This window comes from Erpetoichthys calabaricus, chromosome 4 (genome assembly GCF_900747795.2).
Source record: "Erpetoichthys calabaricus chromosome 4, fErpCal1.3, whole genome shotgun sequence".
In the NCBI taxonomy this organism is placed as follows: Eukaryota; Metazoa; Chordata; class Cladistia; order Polypteriformes; family Polypteridae; genus Erpetoichthys; species Erpetoichthys calabaricus.
The window spans coordinates 206,255,643-206,281,624 of record NC_041397.2 but is presented as its reverse complement, the minus strand read 5'-3'; the positions used below and the strand labels follow the sequence as shown (position 1 = coordinate 206,281,624).

The window sequence follows — 25,982 nt, the reverse complement described above, 5'->3', positions numbered from 1 at the left end:
GACGGGAAGTGTGCCAACCTTAGACGGTCTGGCTGTGCAGTGTGGCGGCAGCCAAGACAGGGGTTGGCAGAAAGCAGTTCGTGCTGCAAAGACTCCGCCAGCAACGCCAGTGATGTGCTGCGATGGGGCGAGGAGAGAGACTGCATTTTAACGGATTTATTTATTATGGATTTCATCCCCACGTTTCACTGGCTTTATGGATTTGCTATTTATTTGAGTACTGTATTTTTCTGAACACTGCACAACGGACACTTTTGGTTTTAATTTGACTGTTTTTAACAAAAGCACTTGAGCACTTTCCACCATCCCCTGGCTTCAGTGAGATTTCTCAGCTCATCTCGGTCATAAGTATCGACGGTGTTGGTTCAACAGACTCCCATATGGGAAGAGGGAGTCTGTAGGGGACCGTCTTCGTCACACTATTACACAGTAACCAGGTACATTACACAGTATTGAAAAAAAAAAAAATAAAACAAGTACAACTTGGCTATTATTATCCTGTAGTATAGAAACAGTATTCACACATTTGAAAATAATGGTCCACATCCGACCTTTTAAAACCAAAGTATCTACAGACACGGCATATTTTTTCGTCAAAAGTTCTTCTATGTCATCATGTTCAACTTTATCGTCTGCTACAGCTTCTGTTTCGGAATGTTCTCTGTCCATTTTCACCGCTCAGTACCTCCACTAACTCATGTACTCCGTTGCATCTGTATTTAGAGGTGCACCTAGTAGAGGTGCAAAAGTAATTGGTAACTTTTGTTTTATTTACTGATAGACATTTATTCAAACCTACTATATGCTGAGGCAGTACTTATTTTAGAATTTGATGCTAATGGAGAGTCTTTTTTTTTTTTTGCAGTTTTTACCTTTGAATGAAATAAACTTAAATCAACTTTGTAACATTACAGAATATTACTATTGGTAATGTCCTTTAAAACGGGCTTTTCCTTCCGTCTCTTTCACACCAGCACCACCAAGGTCTGTATGTAGCGTGTTCAACAGTAAGCAGCTTAAGTGAACTTTAATAATCATAATCCCTGGTTAGAAAAATACAAATATTGTATACAGAAAAAGTACTTTGTTACATAGTACTTTTGATGCATCTGATTAAACAATGGCACTATAAATGAGGTGCGTTGATTTAGAAAAAGTTTTGGTCGAAGCCGGGTCACACACCTAATAAATCAGTAATAGTAACAGTTATAATAATAATAATAAAAATAATAACAGAGCAACAACAAAAATAGGAAAATAATAACTACATGCAGTCTCTCACAATCTTCTGAGGCTGCTTTTTGCTTGAGACATCTGGTGTATATAGCCAATTAGTTTCTGAAACTGCAGGCCTTGTATATTATCCTGTTCCTACTTGGAATCCTAATAGAGTCACTAGCTATTGGCAGGCAGAAATTCATAACTCCAGATTTTGTTATCAGAGCATCCAAAAGGTACTCCATAACATTAAGGTAAAAAGTGTTAATGACCTGCCTAAAATTGAATTTACAGCAGACTGTGGAGGTTTGCTACTACAAATAATTCTTAAAGCGCTAACCAGTCAATCATTGACACAGGAAGAAAAGCTTTTAGTTCCTGTCTGGGAACCCCAAGGCCTAGATTAAGTTTTGCTCCAATCTGATTTTTATAGTTTTATTTATTTAAAATGTAGTGTTATAGGCACAGAATAATTTACAGCATTATTTTTATACATTTTTTGCAGCACTTATTGCTTTTTGCACAAAACATGTGTACAGTGATCCCTCGCTATATCACACTTCGACTTTCACGGCTTCACTCTATCGCGATTTTTTCTCATACACGCTTACGTCACTACGCGTGCGCTTTCTGAGAACTTTTATCTAAGCCCCATGATGGCTCCTAAACGTGCTGCTTTTTCTAAGCCTTCTGACAATGAAACTAAGCACGGGAGGAAGATGCTTACCATCCAGGAGAAGGTGAAACTCTTGGATATGATCAAAGATGGCAATACCCTACAAAAGCCTCCTCACGCATATGAAAAGACAGCGCCAGCAACTGCCTATCAAGATGTTCTTCAGCCGCACACCCAGACACCCACTGCCTACTCCTAGTACTCCTTCAGCGGAAGAAGACAACGACGCACCTGCTGAAGATACTGCACCACCTTGTCACACTTGGGTCACGGATTTTCACAGAGACACAGGAGGTTGTAGAAAAGAAAGAACTTTATTCAAAGCACTGCAAACAAACATTTGTCTCTTTTCAAAAGTTTAAACGTGTTCCATGACAAGTCAGAGATGACAGTTCCGCCAGGAGCAGAGAATGTCTGAGAGAGAGAGAGAGAAATGAAACAACCAATATCAAAGCTGAGAGGCGCTGCACAATACTTTTAAGTAAGCGGAGTACCGCGTGAGAGTTTTATCGCGCGTTATAGCGCAAGTAAGAAGGGTAAGGAGCAATGTGAAGGTAGACTGTCAGCTGTTTCGGGGGTTTTCCCAGGGGCATCTGTGTCCTGTGAGGGTGCGATCAGCGCTCCAGCTTACAACCTGAAGACTCTCCTACTGAGCTCGTGCCTTCATAGGTTAGTGGTTGTGTATAAGAACTGTGTGTGTGTAATTAAATGTACAGTACAATAATAATAATATATTTGTAACGTCTAATATGTCTTATTTTCTCATATTTTGTCTAATATATTGGGTAATACGAGTGTAATGGTGACTAAAGGGTGTTATTTCATGTCTAGAGGGCTCTAATAATGTTAAAAAACGTATTTAGAAGGTCGTAAACAGGTTTTCTATACTCTAACTGCGAAAATATTCGATTTATAAATAAAGAATCCTACTTCGCGAAAATTCTTTTATCGCGGTAGAGTCTGGAACGGATTAACCGTGATAAACAAGGGTTCACTGTACTTATTTGCAATATTGACTGTAATTTTTGCTTTTTAAAAACATATAGCTTGTGGCACCCGGCTGGGGTTCATGCCCAGCTGGGACGCCCAGGAGGACCGGAGGAGGGCTTGTACCTCCTCCAGAACATGAGGAGGCGACCGCCCTGGTTGCTTTGGGGGCCACGGGTACAGAGCTGGGAAGCTCAACCCTCTAGGGGCCCGTGGCCACCGCCAGGGGGCGCCCCAATGCCTTGGGAGCCCTGGACCTCAGCACTTCCGCCACACCTGGAAGTGCTGGGGGGGAAGAGGATTGGGGATACCCGGAGGACTTCCAGGTACACAGCCAAAGCTTCCGCCACACAGGGGTGTGTCAACGGAGGCTCCTCGGGAAGCACCTGAAGTCCATCCGGGGGTGTATAAAAGGGGCCGCCTCCCTCCATTCAAGGGCAAGAGTCGGGTGGAAGAGGAGTGGAGGCGGACCAGAGACTGAGAAGGCATTGTGTTGTGTGGCCAGGACTTAAGGGGTGATTGGTGCTGCGGCACTGGGTTTGTGCACATTGAACTTGTAAATATTGTATAATAAACGTGTGTGTGGTGAGACCATCATGTCTACCTGTCTGTGTCCGGGCTGTTCCCCACAAGCTAAATATCTCAATTTATTGACTGTATTGGCAGCTTATACAATTGGTGATACTGCACAGTGCACAACCTTAATCTCTGATTTATTGCATTATTTATTGTTATCACATTATCATCAAGTTTCTCGTTCATTGCAATTTTTCCCAATGTCATGCAGCCTTGCTTTAAAACAAAATTTCATGTGGTAAATTGATACATACCAAGATTGTAAGCAAAACTTTGATTTGCAAAATGCCAAACATGTCCTTTAAAACACAATCAAAAAAAAAAATTCAAGTTTTGCAAAACTGTATGTGAAGAGTTTAGCATCAGTTTCGCAAAAGTATATACAAAACAAAGTTTGCCTATTTTGTGCTTCGCCGATCAGGAGAGTAAGTAGAGCAAGGCCGCAACTGCATATCAGCATTCTTAAGAATATTTGTGACCACAGCAACTGGCCCGAGATTGTCCTAGTATCCACATATCTAGTAAAAAGAGGTTTTCTGAACAGTCACTTAGTTGTATAGCTGGCAGCATGAATCCTGTCCTTATTGCCCTGTTACATGCTCCAAGCATTTAGTCTACAGAAAGTTTCTTCTGCAGTTTGAGTGGCAGATGTGAAGTGAACTCTGTGTTTTGTTAGTTCTGCTCTGTGTTGCGTCACTGCTGGTCTATTGAAACTTTTGCAATTGAGACACAGAGGACAGACTTAATCCATAGTGCCTATTAACTCTGGCACATGATATGCCTTCCTGCAGCATTCCAATGGCTGTTTACTTGCTTCTTGGTGATATTTGATGACTTATGGAATTAAAAGAAAATGACCTAAGGATGACCTTTGTCTTGTTTTAAATTAAGACCTGATCGAGCATTCTTCCCACTTGATCTCACTGGGAAAAAGTATACCTAACAAGCTTATTGTGTTTGCAGTGCCTCACTTCGAAATCAGTATTGCTGGCTGGAGGGCTGAAACAAATTGACAAAGCACTCATGATAAAAAGATAATTTTCTGATTACAGAAAATGTTTCTTCTTTCCATCAGTATATATTTTTTGTGATGTTTACTCTAAATGTAAAACAGTATTAAATAACTAGCCAACCCGCGGCGTAGCATACGCCGCATAATTATGTATTGATGGGTGAACACTTCCTGAACGACACAGTTGTCCAAATGGGGTGGGTTTGTGGATACCACTGTGAGTGAATGAAAAGATAGACCTCTGGAGAGAGCAACATATAATTGTCCATGACTGAAAGCGGGATCGTCTGTGACGAAGAAGGCCATGCTGGTGAAAGTTACTTCGTTGGTAGGGATAAGTGTCAGTACTTGTAGACTGAGGTGTAGCGAGTCTTTGTTGTTGACGCTTAATATAGCTTGCGTACTGAGTTGTTCCGGAGTCACAGTTGAGAAACACTTTTTTAATGTCTTTTAAGCACAGGGGAAAAAATGAACATGTGAAACATCCGTAATGTAATAAGCCACCAAGAAAAGTAACATTGCAACAATGCTATCTACGACCCGATCTCTGTAAACAGAAGTGAAAACAAAATCAAGCCCGGTGTATTCTTTAACTGCCTTGTGGCGCTGTAGTAGTGCTGCTGCTTTGCAGTAAGGAGACTGTGGAAGATTGTGGTTTCGCTTCCCGGTTCCTCCCTGTGTGGATAGCGCTTTGAATACTGAGAACACCGCTATATCAATGTAACGAAGTATTAACAGGAAATTGTCTTCGTGTAATAGTAAAAGGCAAATTATCCGCGACAAACAAACTGTTTTACATGCTGCATACCAACCCGCGGCGTAGTATACGCCGCATAATCACACCGCTTTTTAAATGTTTTTTAAGCAGAGGGAAAAAAATGAACATTTGCAAAATCCGTAACGCTGCTTTCAGTAAGTACAATGCACACGCGTTTAATTTGTCGGCCACTTTTTGCCAGCCGTCTTTTCTGGTTTGGGCTGCTTTTGCAGTGTTAGTGCTTGTGCATATTAAATCTTGAAATCCTTCGAGTAACTAATTAACTAACTAACACCAAACCACCCACACACACAGCTTGTGTGAAACAAATGCGCCCGTTCTTTCATAATTTTGTTGCAGCCTATAGTGGAGTCAGGAACAGAGAAGGTCAGCTGCTGAGAGAGCGTCTCGACTGTTGCAGGGCCTGCATCGGTGAAGCAGGTGAGACGCTAATGAAACAGAGGCACAGGGCTTATTGGTTTTTAAAGACTGCTTCCTTCATTGTGTTTTAACCTCAGTTTTAAAGGATTGTTTTAAGGATCCCATGGGATACCCCTCGCAAACTGTTTTAGACGCTGCATTCAGCAATTCACATCCGTGACAAACATGCCTCTTTTTGCATGGTCCTGCCATGTCCACCCTCGTTCTCAAAGCATACACACCGCCTGGTCATGTGCCCGCTCGCAACAGCAACTCACGGAGACCCGCCCACCTACTCTAAGACCATGGCGTGTAAAACAGTTTGCGATGGTGGTGCGTGCGTCATAACCAAAAAGAATAATGAAAAGTCAACGTGGCTCAGAGGTGCAGAGGACTCCTAGCACAGACGAAAGCGACTTACGGGGTGGTCAGTGAGTTGTTGCGTCCGGGCACATGAGCAGGCAGTGGGAATGCCTAGAGAGCGAGGGTGGACGTGGGCCGGGGAATAAGGAGTGTTGGTGGGTGGGGAAACGTTTTCCGTGTTCCTGCAGGACCATCTAAGAAGACGCATGTTTATCGCGGATGCGGTGGACGCGGGCCGGGGAATAAAGAGTGTTGGTGGGCGGGGAAACGTTTTCCGTGTTCCTGCAGGACCATCTAAGAAGACGCATGTTTGTCGCGGATGCGAATTGCTGTATGTAGCGTGTAAAACAGTTTGCGATGTTGCACGCAGTCGTGCGTCGTAACCGAAAAGTCAACGTGGCTCAGAGCTGCATGTGGACTGTAGCACAGACGAACAGAAATGACGGCATGTTTTCCGAGGCGTCGCGTCCGAGTTGGTGGGCGTGGCTCTGCGAGTTTTCGTCGTATCCAATGGTCTTAGAGTTGGTGGGCGTGGCTCCTTCCTGCGTGCTTTCATGGGTGTGGGCATGGCTCCTTCCTGCGTGCTTTCATGGGTGTCTTGCCCGCTCTGGCGGCGGCTTAGAGAATTACATATATATAGATGCATTCTGAAACGTGGGACACACCCATGTCTTTTTTTTTTTTATTCATTATACAGTATTTTAGAATTTTTGCAGGCATCTGATCATTTTTATACTCGCACATTCCAAAATGCATGAAATACTCAATCCCTGCTTGTTAAATTATTCCATTTTAGGTTTGTTCTCGTAAAATGCAAAAACCCAATAATGTCTCTCTGTCTGTTTGTATGAAACAACTCAGCTCCCAATGGACTGATGTTGTTGAAATTTGATACACCTATTATTCTTCAAGGAAATTTGTTAGAGTTCCATTTTCATTCAGATATCTTCAATAGAGCACACTGTACGAATTTTTGAAACTTGAAATATTCCCATTTAAAAGAATATTGGAGAATTTTGAAATTCTTTCTCTTAAAACCTAGAAACATTCGGTGAGACCTCACTTACTTACTAATGTACTGTTTCAAATGTACTTTCAGAGAGGTTATTTCAACTTGTATATTTTCCTCTTTTACACATCTGGTAGCCGCTCCTGTCGGCAAAACAGATCTCCAATATAAGGTATTGAAATTCCAGCAGATTTGCGCATGCTCGGGCGGGAATTCTCCGCCACAACAGCAGCTTGCGTGTGTCTCTGCAACACCAGGTCACATCTCCTGCAGCTTGAAAGTATACCAGGTAGGTTAAATGATCTTCGTAACCCTAACAATAAACAAAATTGTCTGTCTCCACAAATACATAAAATTACATTTTATTATTACTGTTATTTTTTTATGACTTACTGTTACAATGTATTTAATAAACAAAAATGTAACTATCTTGATGAAGTAAATCACAAAAAAAAATTAGAAATGCTCCAACTTTCAAAACAGTTAACTAAGTGCCCGAACACACCCAAATGTTACACAATGCATATATTTCATGACTTTTATTGGTTTGTATTTTTTTTTTTGTTATACATTTATATTCTAGAATTACTGAACTATCTATCTTTTCTAGGACTGCTGGTACAGTGTCTTAATGTCTCATAATTATTTTTTTTGTTTCGGTTTATAATTTCTTATATCAAATAAAATAACACTGGTTTTAAACAACTTAATATATTTATATAATTTATATCCATAGAACATGGAATACCATTTGTTCCAAAATGTCAGCACTATTTATTTCAAAATGCCCCTTTTTATTGTTGTTCTGTTACTTCTCAATCAAGACAAAAACCAACAGGCTGATCCTATTCCTAATGGTTAATCCTTTGTTAATGGATACCTTTCACTAATTTTAGGCGGTAAGCTACTAAGAATCTATAGCACTACATGCATTCCAACTTGCAAAGACGCAGAGGCAGTTAAGAGTTGGGAAAGTTATTTTTGCAGATGAAATAGAAGGATGTCATTTTAATACATGGTGCTATTTTACAGCAAATTATTGATACAGTAAAACCTTGGATTGTGAGTAACTTGATCTGCGAGTGTTTTGCAAGATGAGCTAAAATTTTTAATAAATTTTAACTTGATAACCGAGTGAGGTCTTACAATACGAGTAGTACATATACGCTTCGTCTGCTGAGCGTCACGTGATAACAACTGAGCTGATGATTCTTCTCTCTCGCTGCGGGATTGTAGGTAATCGTCTCCCATTCTCGGTCTCAGTCGGCATGCCTCACTCATGTAGTCAACATCCTTACGAGAGTATACTGTTTACTATAGCATTGTGACCATGTGTGTGTGTTGTAACGTGTGAGTCCCTGTCATGCACCCCAAAACACGAAGCTCAGTTTCGGTACTTTAGCAACACCAGCTTTATTCAGCTTGAAACAGGAACGGCACGGTAATTTATTGTAGCGGGATCTGCCACTCTCCTATCTGTACACAGAGACAGCAGTCAGGCAGGGTCATGGTCAGGTTAGTGGCCAAGTAATACTGTGCCCTGCGCATTTATAATGTTCCTTGTATCACCCATCAACGGCAGGCGCTTATAGCATGTCCGTAATTTTTCGGAAACGTTTTTACGGTGAACTGCTACAGCGCTGGTAGCCTGCGGTTGCTTCGGGATGCTTTTCCCTGTGTCATCCCGTTGGGTGGAATCCCAAAAGAGTTTAGAAACCTTACACTGCGTAAAGCATTTTTTTTATTTTGTGTCCAAGTCTAGTGACTCTTCAGGCAAAAGCAACTGTCATTGGATAGGTTCCTTGTTAAAGTCGCAAAAAAAGAAGATGATTCCAGTGAGCCAACAGATAGCAGGGATTCCATTAATTAGAGTGAGAGTTGTCCTACACAATAACCCTCCCTTCTCTCATCTCCCTCACACCAGCTATGATTCTTTTCAAAGGTAAAGTGCAGGTTAATTTGTTTTATGTATTTCTACTTTGTATTTTGTATTAATCATTTTTATATGAATAGTTTTGGGTTGTGGAAGGAATCATCTGAGTTTCCATTATTTCTTATTGGGAAATTCGCTTTGATATACGAGTGCTTTGGATTACAAGCACGTTTCTGGAACGAATTATGCTCGTAATCCAAAGTTCCACTGTATATTGGAAATGCTCATACAGACAAGTGCTTGTTTAAATGTTGATGAAAAAGTCATTAGTTGTTTAAGACTGAGTGCCTCCACACAGAAAGGTGATCATGAAGAAATCACATAGGCACACATTAAAGTTGAATGTGCATGCTGCAAAATCTAGGTAAAATGCATCCAGAAGAACTACTCATAGGACATAACATAAATGTTTTGAAGAGCACTTATTAAGTACTAGCAAAATACCCACGATTCGCAGCAGAGAAGTAGTGTGTTTAAGAAGTTATGAAAAAGAAAAGGAAACATTTTAAAAATAACATAACAGGATTGTCAATATAATTGTCATAGGCTTATTTTAGTATTGAGAGTGAATTTGATGATTGTAATGAAAAGGCAGGAGTCACCAGCAGGAAGATGTGAAACAAGGCCAACAGTAACAGGTTTGAAGCAGTGGAGTAAATGAAAAGGCAGGAGTCACCAGCAGGAAGACGTGAATGAAGGCGAACAATAACAGGCTTGAAGCGGTGGAGTAACGAAGAAGGGAGCAGTTAGCACGACGAATAGCTGAGGAAAGTAAGGAAGCAAGTGAGAAGGCACATGAGCGAGGGATGTTGTTAATGTATATAGGCAGGGAGCCAACCACATGGTAGGTGCGCGGACAGCAGCCCTGCGGAAAAAGGAAGGGGGACCGGGGGCGACCCTTGTGTGTCTCTGCCGTGAAATAAATCGTGTGTTAACGGAAATACGGAATGAAACCACCAAAAGGAGAGGTCAGTTCTGAAAGTTCCTTACTACATAATGGTGAGAACCGTCAAAAAGAAGACGTTATTTTCAAAAGTTTGTTACGGGGCACAGCGCGAAATGAAACATGCTTAACATTTGTAAGTACAGTGTAAAGGATGAGCATGGGAAATTTGGGCTTCCTACGTATATTGGAAGTCGCAGAAATAGTGAGGAGGAGTTTCCCCTATCTATATACAGTTTAGGTGGTACACCCATTTTCCCCCCCTTGGGTGTTGCAGTAGGACATGAAACATACCTAACTTTTGTAAGTACACTGCAAGGAATGAGCATGTGAAATTTCAGCTTTCCACCTATGTGGAAAGTGGGAGAATCAGTGATGAGTCAGTGAGGGCTTTACCTTTTATATGTATAGATACATTAATATAACTTTTCATTTCAAAGCTGTGTAAGTCTTAGAATGCACTAAGCAATAAGAAAAATAGAATTGGCGTTTTAACTTAGACAAATGATTCTGTCAGCTGCTGACCTTGATTGAAGCTGCCAAGTGCAACAATTTTATACTTGTACAAGTAATTTAACATAAAGAGCTTAAGACTCCTGATATTATACTATGTAGTTTAACTGCATAGGCAGGGCCAATGTTGGAAAACCAGTGCTTTAACTCAGAAACAAAAATGCACACGCTTATTGTAAGCAATGTTACCTCTAAGACCTCTAAGTTTTTTCAAACATTGTGCCGTGGCACAGTAAAGCTCCATGAGAGCTATCCAGTTGTTGGGTTGGGAGCATACTGTGTGCTGTGGAAATAATAGCGTAGCACACTGAGGTCTGACCCTGAGAGAGGCAATTATTTTAAAGTATTACAGAATGCTCTTGAAAGTGTGTTTATTTAAACTATTCAAATACATACAGTTAATACTTCTTTCATTCATGAACAGATATGCTGTATGTTGCTTATGAGAAAAGGTTTAAAAAATGTTGTTGGCAATCTGACCTATCCTTTTTATTACTGCATAATATCCATATTACTAACCGAGAATGGTAAACCGGATGGCATGGACGCAGGTACACGGCGATGGGATCATGAGACGTACTGCGCAGGCATGTACAGCGCACGTCTCATACACCGCAAGCGAAGTCGTATCCACCGCGCACGAAGGAGTCACGGCCCAAACACGAAAGAGTTCAACTGACGTGAATGAGAAATGAAGCAACAACGCGCCCATAGCTAACGATTACCGACACAGCCACACAAAAAAGAGGATTCTGCGCTGCAGCCCAGATTCAAACAGAAGAGGCTACGGAGGCCCCACAGGTCCACAAAGATAGTACGAAAGGCAAAGGCGCCTACACAGCATAGTGAAACCCGACATAGTACGGAAGGCGCAGGCGTCACCGCCATATTGTGAGTGGCACTACTGCGGAGTGAAGGCGCAGGCGTCACCGCCATATTGTGAGTGGCACTACTGCGGAGTGAAGTTAGGAATAATGTGCTGCTTGGGATTGTACAAACCGCTGAACGCTTTACACCAAATTCAAACACAATACAGCTCAACGATACAAACACGAGCCCACCTGGATAAGATCAATGTACGCAGGCGCCTACAATGCGCGTCTGAGACTGCGGAAGCAAAGCAGGCACAGACTGCGGAAGCAAAGCAGGCACGGGTTCAAAATGAACGCAGAAGCAAAGCACGCACAGGTTCAAAACGAACGAGCTCGACTGACGGATATACAAACATGAGCCCGCCTGGATAAAATCAATGAACGCAGGCGCCTACAACGCGCGTCTGAAATGCCGCGGACAAAGCGGGCACGGCTCCAAAACGAACAAGCTCGACTAATGTATTTCGGGATACCCAACGCCGGGGGTAGACGAGCGAAGCGAGCAGGGGGCGGAGCCCCCTTGTACAACTAGATTATTAAAAATATACATTCAGTGTTGATTTAGACAAATCAGATTACAGGTCTTAAAGCAAAATTGCCTGCCTTATCACATTCTGGTGTTTCAACAATGATGATGGTCCAAAATTTGTCTTGGCAATAATACAGGAAGATGAGAAAAAAAGAAAAGAATAGGCTTTACCTCCACTGAAAAACAAACTTCAGAAAAGCTACTGACATACTGTATATTATTATTAGCAGACTTTAGAAATTTCTGTTCAACTTCTGCATTGTGCTAGAACTTTAAGCATTCAACATTTTCAGCAAAAGTGTACACCGGGTGTTACAGACTCAAAATCAAATGTATGTTTTTATTATATAATAGTTGCTCACTATTCCAAATGGTAAATGCAGGGAGGACCCAGGATCAAACTCGCAACCTTTTGATTATGAGAAAGCAGTTCCAGTTCTTACCTCTGCACCAGCCAAATCTCCATTGTGTTGATTAATATTTGGGTTTTGGTTTTTACACATTTACAGCAATATGTAAGTTGAATAATTTCCTTTTCTTCAGATATATTCTTGAATAAAAGCACACTTGTTATACCTTTTGTGAAAGTGTTTATTTGATATTTGGACTTCAGTCTTCACACATTATATACACTTCACGTCAGCATTTTGTCATCATTACCATAACATGAAAAAAGCTTGTTTTATTTATGTGTTCAACATTTCTTGCCGTTCTACATTTACACAGATCGTTGTAGACACAGAACACATATGAAATGCATTCCAAATAACGATATATCATTTACCCCAGAGGTTCCCAAACTTTTTTGACCCGTAGACCACTTACCAATTTTTTTGTTTTTCATAGACCCCCTGCCTGCCTAATATTGAATTTTCCTAAACTTATTCACTTCAAATGTGTTTTTGGCAACTGACACAGTGCTGCTTACTTTTATAGGGTTTTTTGTAGAGTGGACAATTGTAAAAAAAGAAAAACATGTACAATTTTTATTCATACCTTTATTGAAAAGACACAAAATGCAAGTAAATATTTGGATTTGGAACAAAACAAATCAGAACGTAGTAAAATTCTTACATAAAATTAACACACAAATAATGCTGTTAATGAGAGGGATGAACCTGATGCTCTGATAGCAATTGTTCAATATTAGGCTTCAAATTAGTGAGGTATAGTCCTAAATCTCCATGTCCAATGATTTGCAATCGATTTCTTTTTTTCGTAAGAAGATTGGCAACCGCGCTAAAACTCCTTTCCACGAGGTATGAAGATGGACAAGCTATCAAAAATTTTCTTGCGATAGTCCATAATGCAGGATAAGCAACAGGTATATCTTTCTGAAGCCAGAACTGCTGATATCCCTTTCTGAACTGCACCTTAAGTTCTTCGTTAGTGCTTATTCCGATCAGTTTTTCTTGTAATATGACATCCGATTCTTCAATGTCACCGTATGGATTGATAATCCACTGTGGTATTTCCATAGTCAAAACATCCTCAAACCTAGTTTTAAAGTCTGTGTGAAGGACATTTAAATGTTGAACGTAGACCAAAACGTCATCATCCTGGATGTTAATCATTGACAAGTTGGGGAACTGGGAAAATTTGCGCCTTCCAATGTTTTGCTTCATTAGATTCATTCTGGCAAGAAAAGCTGCTATGATGGACTTTGTTTTTATTAAATTCAGACTGTCACCCTGTAACTGCAAGTTAACCTCATTAAATTTAGTAAACAAATCTGTTAAATAAGCAATGTCTGTTTTCCATTTGATTAAATTTTCTTTCAAAATGAGATCTGTAGCATCCAAAAACTCTAAAACGGTCTCAAAAAGTGAAAAAAATCTTGTCAAACATAAGCCTTTCAAGAGCCAGCGCACTTCAGTGTGAAGGAGTAATCGATGAAAGTCCTCGTCATTTTCTTCACAGAACTGCGCCAATAACCTAGAATTCAACGCGTTGCTACGAATCTTGTTTACTGCATTTATGATGAATTGAACAGATTGATGCAATCTGGCACTCATATTTTTAGCTACTAAATGTTGTCGATGAATGACGCAGTGAATTGCAAACACCCCGGGTACATTTTGTTTTAAATGGCTTATAAAACCGCGATAGCGCCAAAACATGGCTGGTGCTCCATCTGCTGCTGCTGATATTATATTTGATAAAGGGATCGCTTTTTCAATTAAATAATCTTTCAAAACTTTGAATATTGATTCGCCTTTAGTGTTCGTTGTCAAAGTTCTGGCAAACAGCAGTTCTTCATGGATTTCTTGGTCCATAACAAAACGAACATATGCCAATAATAGTGCTTCATTACCAGGCAACGTTGACTCATCCAGTTGAATTGAGAAATGGTTCGTTTGCAGATAATTACACAAGAAGCTTTCAATATCATGACTCATTTCATCAATACGTCTTTGAACTGTATTGTTGCACAAAGGAATTCTTTTGAGTATATCATATGCAGGCTTGTGTAGAACAGTTTTTAAAACCTCTTCAACGGCTGGCAAAATCAGCTGTTCCCCAATAGTATGAGGCTTTCCTGATTTTGCTATGAGTAGTGAGATATTGTAAAACGCCCGCAAACCATCATTGTCTCTTTTCGAAATTGAAGTGAACATACTGTCTACCGTGGTTCTCTTCTGAAGTTTTTCTTTCAGTGTTTTAAAGTATGTCAAATCTTTACTTGTTTTATCAGGGTGACATGTTCTCAGACGATCCTCCAGCTTGGATGGCATCATAGCGTCATTGCTTAAAACTCTGTTGCACAAAAGGCACATGGGCAGATGTTGGTCCAACAGGGATGGAATGAAGCAGAACTTCAAATAATCAACGCTATACTGTCTACATTTCTTTTTATCCTGGGACATGTTGAGTAGAAGTTATCTGTCAATATAAAATATAAATATATAAAAAAAGCTATTTAAACATGATAAGACAGAGCAATTCAAAATTTATTCCTGCCCAGACAGCACACAAATATTTTAAAAATATTTTTAAAATGTTGAAATGTCCGGAAAAATAGCTTGCAGAAATATTTCTGGAAAATATTTTTTAGGAATTTAGGAAAAATCAACTTTATCTAAAGTTGTGATCAGCGTCTACAGCTCTACGCAATCGGAGCGATTACAAAAATATGTATAAAATTTTGTACTTACTTTTCTTGGGTACTCCTAAAGAAGATGATTTTGATTCACTTTGACTTGTACCTATTTATATTTTCAAACGTACAGTAATCCCTCCTCCATCGCGGGGGTTGCGTTCCAGAGCCACCCGCGAAATAAGAAAATCCGCAAAGTAGAAACCATATGTTTATATGGTTATTTTTATATTGTCATGCTTGGGTCACAGATTTGCGCAGAAACACAGGAGGTTGTAGAGAGACAGGAACGTTATTCAAACACTGCAAACAAACATTTGTCTCTTTTTCAAAAGTTTAAACTGTGCTCCATGACAAGACAGAGATGACAGTTCCATCTCACAATTAAAAGAATGCAAACATATCTTCCTCTTCAAGTCAGGAGCAGATGTCAGAGAGATAGAGAAAAAAAGCAAACAAATCAATAGGGCTGTTTAGCTTTTAAGTATGCGAAGCACCGTGGCACAAAGCTGTTGAAGGCGGCAGCTCACACCCCCTCCGTCAGAAGGAGAGAGAGAGATAGAGAGCCATAGAAAAACAAACAAGCACAAGTCAATACGTGCCCTTCGAGCTTTTAAGTATGCGAAGCACTGTGCAGCATGTTGCTTCAGAAAGCAGCTTGCACAGAAGGTAGCAACGTGAAGATAATCTTTCAGCATTTTTAGACGAGCGTCCGTATCGTCTAGGTGTGCGAACAGCCCCCCTGCTCAATCCCCCTACATCAGGATCAGAGAAAGTCAGCGCAAGACAGAGACGGAGAAAAGTAAGTTGGATAGCTTCTCAGCCATCTGCCAATAGCGTCCCTTGTATGAAATCAACTGGGCAAACCAACTGAGGAAGCACGTACCAGAAATTAAGAGATCCATTGTCCGCAGAAATCCGCGAACCAGCAAAAAATCCGCGATATATATTTAAATATGCTTACATATAAAATCCGCGATGGAGTGAAGCCGCGAAAGGCGAAGCGCGATATAGCGAGGGATTACTGTATTTTCAAAGCACTTTTCTTCTCAAAACTCAGAAAACTACTGAACAGTGTTTGTCTCTAGTACTCTTATTTATAATAGATGAATCAAACAAGTCCGAGCAAGTCAGTGCAAAGCTTTGGTACAGGTCTGGACAAGTGGTATTCACTGCACGTACGTGTGCGATGCATTGCTGCTGATATGAAAACTTGTGTCCGCTCACGTGGACCACCATTTACATCTCGTGCACCCCCAATTTTTTCTCTCGCTGACATAGACCCCCTGCAAGTCGAAATCGACCCCTGGGGGTCCATATAGACCACTTTGGGAATCAGTGATTTACAATTCCAGACACCTCACTACCAGATAAAGCGACTTCAGTGCTGAGAATTTTGCATTTTTTAACAACTTTAACATCACAGTTTTAAACAGCCCTTTCAATGTTGTCAGCATTTTAGTTTCATTGTAGTATTTTTCATTTTAGTTGCATTGCCTTATTTAGACAACAGGGAGTTTTCAACACAGTCTGTGTGCTATGTAATTGCTGAGGCAACACACAATGTATAAAAAATGAGGTAACCTTAATATTATTTTTTATTGCACCTGTGATATGTTTTTGCTGTAACTTTGGTGGTGGGTGGCTTAGGATTAGTTTAGTTTAGCTCTTGCCCACAGTCACAGTGAAAGGATTGGTTAATGACAGCATTTAATGTATTTGAGCAATCACAATTGGTGATTGTATCTGTTTTTTCAAGTTCATTATGGGGAGGCAGTCCATACTGTACCCCATTTCACCTTATTTTTGATCATATCACTTTGCTCAAGCACCAAATCCCAGTTCCATACTGGGCTGTATTTTCAAGTGTCAGGATTGTTTGAAGACAGTAGCTGAATTTTCACCTGCTACTTTTATGCATCTGTGTTTGAGTCATATGCTCTTCATGCTGTGCAGACACACCGTGAACAAGGAAGAAAAAACATTAACAATAACAAAAAAATTAAAAACAAAAAAACAAAAAAAAGCACAAACTGTACAAATATTTATGGAGCACCCAGAATACTGAACCTATGTTTGAATATATACTTTACGTTTTAATGAGTATTTTTGGCTAATTTGAAAGCGTTAATAATAATGTTTTATTTGGTTAATAATGTTTCTGAGAAATAGGCTTAAGACAAACTAGTTGTGTCACTTTAATGTAAATTGTAAAAGGATTTGCCTATGGGCTTTCAAGACATTCCAAGTTTTAACACTTGATTTCTGGAACAAGGGCTTTTGCACTATCCATCCCTTGTTCACTTTAGGCAGGTGGCGGATTTCTAAGCTTACTTCTTTGTGCATAACTGGGAAAATGGTGTGCACTGAACTATCAAACATTGTGCACACCAGCACATATGGGCACTTTAGAGAGGAAATTGATTGCAAATAGTAGTTATACTGACCCTTTAGTTTTGATAACAACCAACAAAAAAGCTACTCCCAGCAACAGAAATGTTAAATGGATTATTACAAATAAATTGTTTTCCTTTCCCATTTTAGTGAGTGAAAAGTGATGCTCTGCATGAGGCCCTGTTACTTTAAACCATGATGCAAGGTGTTTAATGACTGTAATATTCTAACAGATTAATGTATTAAGAGGTCTTTGCTGTCACACCAATTAAAACTGTCTGTCTGTATTTTTATTATGCTTTAATCTCATTACGTTTAATAAAATTATAAAAACATGCTATGTAGTAAGTCATTTTAAAAATTATTTTCAATTTCTCAACAGAGAGTAATGCCATCTAGCTTCTTCATATTAATGAGATTTTTTCTGCGTGTTGATGGTGTCCTTATTAGAATGAATGACACAAGACTCTACCATGAGGCAAGTGGAAAATCAGTTCTTGTTTTTTTGGTACATGATAACTGGAAATTAATAATAATTTTTTTTCTAGATATAGATTTATCAAAGTAAATGAAATTGTATGGAGACAATACAAAACAACTTTACAATTCAAACTGCTCTACCTGAAATTTTTGTAATCCTGTGTTATGTATTTTTTCTTGCAGGCTGACAAAAATTACATGCTACGTGAATTCAGTTGTCGAGAAAATAGAATGTCAAACTTTCAGGTATTGTGATTGTCACTATGGCACTTCAAGTGACTAATCATTAATTCATGTTTTTCAATATTCCTAGGAGAAATATTTAATGTATGTTAATTGATCTTTCTTCTGTTTGTTTTTAGTTTACTAACACACTAATTGATATAGTGACATTTATTTGTCAGTTCCCTGAATGAATGAGTGAGTGAGTGATTGTATGTAATACAATCTGAAATACACAGGAGCCAATTCCAGTGCTGATTTTTTGCCTTGTGTACAGTGTTGATGGCATAGGCTTGCCGAACATGAATTCAATTACAGTGGCGTGCAAAAGTATTTAATCCCCTTGAAAGTCATCATAATTTTCTGAATGACAAAATATTTACACAAATAGTATTTATCCATTCAGTATTTTAATGTGGACTCTTATGCTGTAACAATGCATTCCCAAAGTAAAAATAAACCATTTTCTGTATATTTTTAACTAAAGAAGAAAAACTCAAAAGTTATTGTTTGCAAGGGGATTGGATACACGCACCACTATAAATGAGCACAGAACATCATTACAAATTATGTCAGACCTTTTTTTAGTTTTAAAGTAATCTTGGTATCAGCATTATTTCAATGAAAAGTAAATTATTCGTTTTTGGAAACATAATTAAAAATGTCTTTCATTGCCTTTGTATGCACATATGAAGCTACTGAACTTACAGACACCTAAGTTAGGAAAACTTTTATAATGGAGTTGGTAAATCTGAGTTCAGATTTGACCAATCACATTTCAAATTATGTGTAAAGGTGATTGTGATTATCCCTAAGTAAAATCTGCTTTCACTATTGGATCTCTTTAACTTTTTTCTTGGCAAAAGAGTGTACTGATAACCATGGTCTACAAGGAACTAACAAGATCTGTGAGATCATAGTGTTGAAAAGTTAAGATCTGGATAGGAATAGGGAGACATTTTTTTGAGATTACATACGAGGTGTGTCTATTAAATAACGAGACTGATTAAATAACTCATCTTTATTTATACGTATTACAAATTTAATTCTTGTCTCCTTCTATATACTCCCCATTTGCACTACATTGCTGCAGTCTTGTTTTCCACTGGTCAAAGGCATGGGGCAAATCAATTTCTGTCGGCTGGTTTAACACATCCGCCGTTTTCTTCTTTACAGCATCAACTGACTCAAAACTTGTTCCTTTAAGCACCGATTTAACTTTTGGGAAAAGATAAAAGTCGCACGATGCTAAATTGGGCGAATATGGAGGATGTTCAAGTGTAGTAATGTGCTTGTTGGTCAAAAACTGCTTTATAGAAAGTGCTGTGTGAGCAGGTGCATTGTCCTGGTGAAGAATGAAACCATTTTCCCACAGTTGTGGCTGTTTTTTTTCTGACTTTTTCTCTCAGCTTAATTAAAACTTCCTTTTAATAATGCTGGTTAACTGTTGTGCCTTTTGGAACCCATTCTTCCAAAATTACACCCTTGATATCGAAAAACACAATGAGCATGGCTAACTTGCTTTGACAAGCTTTTTTCATTCTTGGTGATGACGGTGTTTTCCAGTGCATTGACTATCTTTTGGTTTCAGGATCACACTGGAAGATCCAGGTTTCGTCACAAGTGATTACTTTATGAAACAGGTTTGGATCTGCGTCAAGTTGCTGCAGAATGTCAACACAACATTCCTTGCAATGCTCTTTTTGCTCTGGTGTGAGAACCCTTGGGACCATCTTTGCACAACTTTTAAACTTAGCATTTTTTGGCACATTACAGAAAACACAACCAAACTAAATGGCGATTCACAATCAACTGAACGTCATAGAGTGTTGCTGCTTGTCATGCAGGTTCAGACATGTTCAAGGTCACCACGCATGCATTTATAACCAGTTCTGACTGCTTTGTTTACTAGGTGGAATCACAGTTTTGTTATTTAATAGACACACCTCGTATAGTATATCACAGGACATCGTATGAAATACTTTCATTAAGAAGTGGATTAACCACCAGGGTATTGCAAACATCAAGATGTTCTTCCAAAATTGTTAACTAGGGACTGTGAAAATTCATCAGAGCGGGGTACTGTAGGAAAAAAATTTCAGAATGAGGATTGGATCACTTGGCATTAATCAACTATTAGTTTTGGTTTTGGAAATGACAATTAATGAGACAGTTCATTAAGACTTAGACTTTATTTTCCTTGTTTTTCTCTGTGAATGAATTTCCAGGCCATTAAACTTTATCAAAGTTAAAGAAGCAGAGTCATTTTAAGAGAGAGAATAATGCAGTGTATTCAAGGATTATAGAAATATGATAACTAATTTTATATTGACATGAAAGACAGGATGCAAAATAGCTAAGTTAGACAAACATATTACCCAGAAGAGGCTTGCTGTTACATGTTCATGTAGAGGTTTTCTGGATTGTATTGATTGTACAAGATTTTTCACAGTTTCATTTTTGGAAATTTAGCATGATGTCATATTTGGCTTATCCTTGTTTGGATGCACAGCTGTGGGTGGAAGAGAGCTCAACTGCAGTGTTGCAATTCAAGACTTTTTGTCTCCAAATGACTTGTAAAAGCTATAAGTTTACCTGACACAGTTAAGTTTAACAACATAATAACAACCAAATAGATATTTATCTGTTTACTTCTTACAGTGGATTCAGAGAGTATTCAGCCCCTTCACTTTCTGCACTCTTTATTATATCATACTTTTAATTTTAAATGGATAAATATTCCATTTTTGCTCATCAGCCTACACTCAGTGGCCCATAATGACAAAGTGAAAACCTGTTTTAAGGAAGATGTGAATTTATTAAAAATCAAAACCTGAAATATCTCATTCATAAAAGTATTCAAACCCTTAATTCAGTACTTTTTAGAAGCCCCCTTCAGCAGCAATTACAGCTTTGTGTCTTTGTGAGTAACTGCAAGTTTTGCACACCTGGACTTAGGCAGTTTATCCCATTCTTCTGACATGTTCAGTAAAGCTCCATTAGATTGAATGGGAAGCATCAGTAAACTTCCATCTTCAAGTCTGTCCACAGATGTTCTGTTGGGTTTATGTCTGTGCTTTGGCTGGGTCGTTTGACGACTGTCAGAGGCTCGCCCCAAAAATACTCCAGCATTGTCTTGGCTGTATGCTTTGTGTCATTGTTGTGCTAAAAGGTGAAATGTCACCTATGTCTGAGGTTGCATACACACTGGGGCAGGATTTTTTTCAAGGACCTCTATGTATTTGGCTGCCCTCATTCTTTCCTCAATTCTGAGCAGTCTCTGTCTCTGCCACTGAGAAGCACCCTATAGTCTGATGCTGCCACCACCATGCTTCACTGTAGAGATGGTATTAGGCAGGTAAATAAGCTGTGCCTGGTCTTCAACAGACCAAGTAATTTTTTTCCTCATTCTCTCTGAGTCCTTTAAATGCCATTTAGCAGACTCCTATCCTGATTGATTGAGTGCTGCTGGGATGACTGTTCTTCTGTCTCAGCAGAGGACTTCTGAATCTTAGTCAATTTGGCCCAGCAGCTGTGTCTAGGAAGAGTGCTGGTTTTTCCTAACTTCTTCCATTTCACAATTACAGTGGTTATAGAAAAGAATCACCCCTTTGAAATATTCCCATTTATTTTGCTTTACAGCCTTAAATGAAAACACACACAAAAAATATTTCTTCCCAGCCTTACTTACTCAATGCAACCTATAACATCCAAGTGAAAGATATCACAGCTACAGTTCAGAAAAATTATAAAAAATCAAAAACGAGACATACTGAGATTAATAAAGGATCACCCTCAATGTCAATATTTTGTTGAACCACATTTTGCTTTAATGACAGCCTTGAGTCTGTTGAGGTACTTCTCTATCAGCTTTGCACATCTAGATTGTGCAATATTTGCCCACTCTTCTTTACAGAACTGTTCAAATTCGGTCAAATTGGATGGTGAGCGTTGGTGGACTACTATCTTCAAATCTTTCCACAGATTTTAATGGGATTTAGGTCTGGGCTCTGACTGGGCCACACTAGGACATTCACTTTTTTCTCCTTCAGCCACTGTGTGATCAATTTTACTGTGTGCTTTGGGGTCGTTGTCGTGTTGAAAGGTGAACATTCTGCCCATCTTCAACCTTCTGGCAGAGGGTAGCAGGTTTTCCTCAAGAATTTGATTTGGCCCCATCCATTTTTTCTTCTACCCTAACGAGAGCCCCAGGCCCTGCGGCAGAGAAACGCCCCCACAACAGGAAGGGAATGGGAAGGGCAAGGGAATGCTCCAGGAACAGCTGTTTTTATGCTTCACTAATCACACTGATTACAATTAATCACAGGTGGAAGCCAGTAACCATGGTCTGCAATGAAAATGGTGGTTACTTACACCTGATTCAGTGTAAAAATATTGTTTAGGAGGGGGTGATCCTTTATTAATCTCAGTATTTCTTGTTTTTTATTTTTTTTTTTAATTCTTCTGAACTGTAGCTATGATATCTTTCACTTGGATATTATAGATTGCATTGAGTAAGTAAAGCTGTAAAATAATATTGCTTTGTGTGTTTTCATTTAAGGCTGTAGAGCAAAAAAATGGGAATATTTCAAAGGGGGTGATTCTTTTCTATACCCACTGTATGTAGGCTACTGTGCTTCAGGGAACTCTCAAGACTATTGGAAATGGTTTTATACCCTTGTCTTGATCTATGTCTCACAATGATTTTACTGCAGAGGTTTAGAGGGACATGCATTGTGATTTGTGGAACCTTTTATCATTTACATGCATGTCTGCTTACTTTGAACAGCGATGCCAATACCTTATTCTGCGCTGTCCCAATATTCTTTTCATATACACTTGCATATACGGACTTGAAAAAGGGAACAACATACAACTGACAAAAAACACGAAAAGAAATACTTGGGTGAACAGCATAAACAAAAAGCGTAAACATCTAATAATAATGATAATATACACTCAAGTTTCACATTATTCCAATTGATTCCAATTTTAACTTAAAAGAATACACTTTCCTGTAAAATAGTGGTTTTATGACAAATGCCAAGTTCAGTCAATAGAAAAAGCAGGAACTGATCTACAGCAGGAAAGTTTTACTTATGGGCAACTATATATAGCATGTTCAAGCGTGAGATCGACAGGCGGATCGGTGCGGCATCCGCAGTAATGCGGGTGTTGCATCGGTCTGTCGTGGTGAAAAAGGAGCTGAGCCGCAAGGCGAAGCTCTCAATTTACCAGTCGATCTATGTTCCTACCCTCACCTATGGTCATGAGCTATGGGTAGTGACCGAAAGAACGAGATCGCGAATACAAGCGGCTGAAATGAGTTTCCTCCGCAGGGTGTCTGGGCTTTCCCTTAAAGATAGGGTGAGAAGCTCAGTCATCCGGGAGGGGCTCAGAGTAGAGCCGCTGCTCCTCCGCATCGAGAGGAGTCAGATGAGGTGGCTCAGGCATCTGATCAGGATGCCTCCTGGACGCCTCCCTGGTGAGGTGTTCCGGGCACGTCCAACCGGGAGGAGGCCCCGGGGAAGACCCAGGACACGTTGGAGGGACTATGTCTCTCGACTGGCCTGGGAACGCCTTGGGATTCTCCCGGAAGAGCTAGAAGAAGTGGCCGGGGAGAGGGAAGTCTGGGCATCTCTGCTCAAGCTGCTGCCCCCGCGACCCGACCTCGGATAAGCGGGAGACAATGGATGGATGGATGGATGAAGAGTAGGCAGCTACAGTGACTTACTACTAATATTTTTATTACTTAATGACTGATGCCTTTATCTGAGGTGACTTACAACATCTGAGATAAAATTGGTTACATTTCTTTTGTTTTTTCAATTGGAGTACAGGCAGGTGAAGTGACACTCAACAAAAGAGGCTTGAAAATAGAAAGAACAGTGTCTTAGTTAGTTAGGCTTAGTTACATGGTGATCCTATGTGTCTGTGAATCTGTGCATCCACAGAATATTAAATAATGGGTGTGTATACTTAAAATAAGGTCATGGATTTTTTTTTCCTTTTTAAAAATTATTGATTAGTTTTTCTGAAATATTTTGGTCTTAATTAAAAGTAGAATATGGTTCGACATAATTTGTCTACCTTTCAGTCTTTATAAAACTAAAATTTCATTAAGGGTATTGACATCCTGATTGTGTGTGTGTATTTATACTGAATATGCAGTATACTGTATAGTGTGTATGTTCTGTTAACTAAATGAATGTTAAGGAAACAAAATGGTGGGGATTGATTATTATACTGTATATGGTCAGCATGTTTACATTACATAATATAAGTTCTCATAATGGATATTTGTAACCTCGAGCATATTGCTTTACTTTAAGCTAAAATTAATTTCCTGTTTCTTTCATTATCCTGAAATGAGCTGTGTTTCAATTGTCTTTTTTTTCCTTTAGCACATCCCTCCTGCAATTTATACAGACCCAAATGAAATCTGTCAATATTTACCTCTAAATCTTCTGCAGTGTGAAAAACTGGAATTTCCAGAAAACATGTCAGAATCACAAATCACAGAAACTCCCCAAACAACAGAACCTGAGCAAACTTGAATTGGGATATAACAATGTTTTTTACCCTTCTGCAATGTGTTTCAAATATTTTATGCACATACTGTTACATCTATGTGTATTTATATTCATAAAATGTCCTTCCAATATATAAATGTAAACATTTCACAATTTGGGGAACTTTGAATGTGTTTTCTTAAATTGGATGGCTTCATCTTTTATGGATAAATAGTCTGCAATTAGAAGAAAATCGACTGTTCTCTGTGTTGTAAAAATTAGAACTCTTCCGTTATTTTTTTAATTTACAACATGATAACTTGAAATTATGCATTTGACTAAATCAAATATAGTTCTTATTGAGGTTGTACTACTTAACTCAATGGGATTAACTAATTGAATTTATTTAACAAGTACAGTTTTTAATCCATTAATTTTAAAGTGAGCCAAACACTTTAGGTAATGATAAAAAAAATTGTGATTTTTAACATTATTTTTGCAAGAACCATCAGTACTACTTTTTCTAATGTATGTTTTATTTTCACTTTATATACAATAGATACAGTACAGTTTTTCTTAAACTGTTTCATTAAACATAATTAACCCCAAAGCTTTAAAGCTAATTCTAATGACTTAAGCAGTGACTGAATACTGTATGTGCCACAGAGGTACCCCCAAACGCCTGATGTTTGATGTTCTATATCCTTGTGACATATTTAAATCAAACTTTACAATGTTGACTAAAGTGAGTTACATCATTAAATGTGGTCATCAGTATACAGTATTTTAATTGCAACAATTGGTGTGTTTTTTCCTATGCTCAGATTGTGAAAATTTATTGCTAATTCAATAGAGAAGTCTCAGCATTTCAAACACATTGCAGTACAAGAAATAAACATTTACAATAAAGATGACTAGCTGGTCTATAAACTAATCCACAATTGTTCTAGCTGGTAAAATCCTTGACTGTGTCGCAGACAGAGTACTTCTGGAGTTGTAAGCTGGCTTTCGTCCCAAGTGCATCACAATTGACATGATCTTTGTCATCCACCAGCTCTTAGAGAAGGCTTGAGAACACCAGCGAGACATCAGCTTTACCTTCTTTGACCTGCGTAAAGCATCTGACATCATCAAATGTGAGATGCTTTGGTAAGTACTCTGTAAGTTTGGATGTACCCCAAAATTCCTCACTGTGGTGTGCCTCTTTCATGAAGGAATGAGAGTGAAGGTCCTTGTTGGTGGGGAAACATCTGCTCCCTTCGAAGTCACTGTTGGTGTCAAGCAAGGCTGTGTCCTGTCTCTGGTGTTTTTCAACATATACCTTGTTGCCATCCTTCTCTCCAGAAATGTACTGGACACCTCTGATAGAGTGTGGATCTGGTACTGACTGAATGGAAATTTGTTCATCCTCCGAAGATTGTCAGCCCATTTGAAAACCTACTCGACAATAATTTATGAGCTCCGTTATG

At 39.1% G+C, this 25,982-nt stretch overlaps 1 protein-coding gene across 5 annotated transcripts in view; it reads left to right on the top strand.

Annotated features, from left to right (window-relative positions):
* tiprl (TIP41, TOR signaling pathway regulator-like (S. cerevisiae)) overlaps positions 1-25,427 on the top strand; it is a 48,101-nt gene extending 22,674 nt beyond the window's left edge. For 4 of the 5 annotated variants that reach the window (XM_051926847.1, XM_051926848.1, XM_051926850.1 and 1 more), the window contains exons 6-8: positions 17,682-17,777; positions 17,963-18,025; positions 24,406-25,427. In XM_051926847.1, the coding sequence (XP_051782807.1) occupies positions 17,682-17,777; positions 17,963-18,025; positions 24,406-24,558 (312 nt within the window). In that variant the 3' untranslated portion in view covers positions 24,559-25,427. Of the gene's footprint in view, positions 1-7,155; positions 7,309-17,681; positions 17,778-17,962; positions 18,026-24,405 lie in introns of those variants that run through there. The other variant, XM_028800234.2, reaches the window with a different exon arrangement.
* Positions 25,428-25,982: the final 555 nt, after the last annotated feature.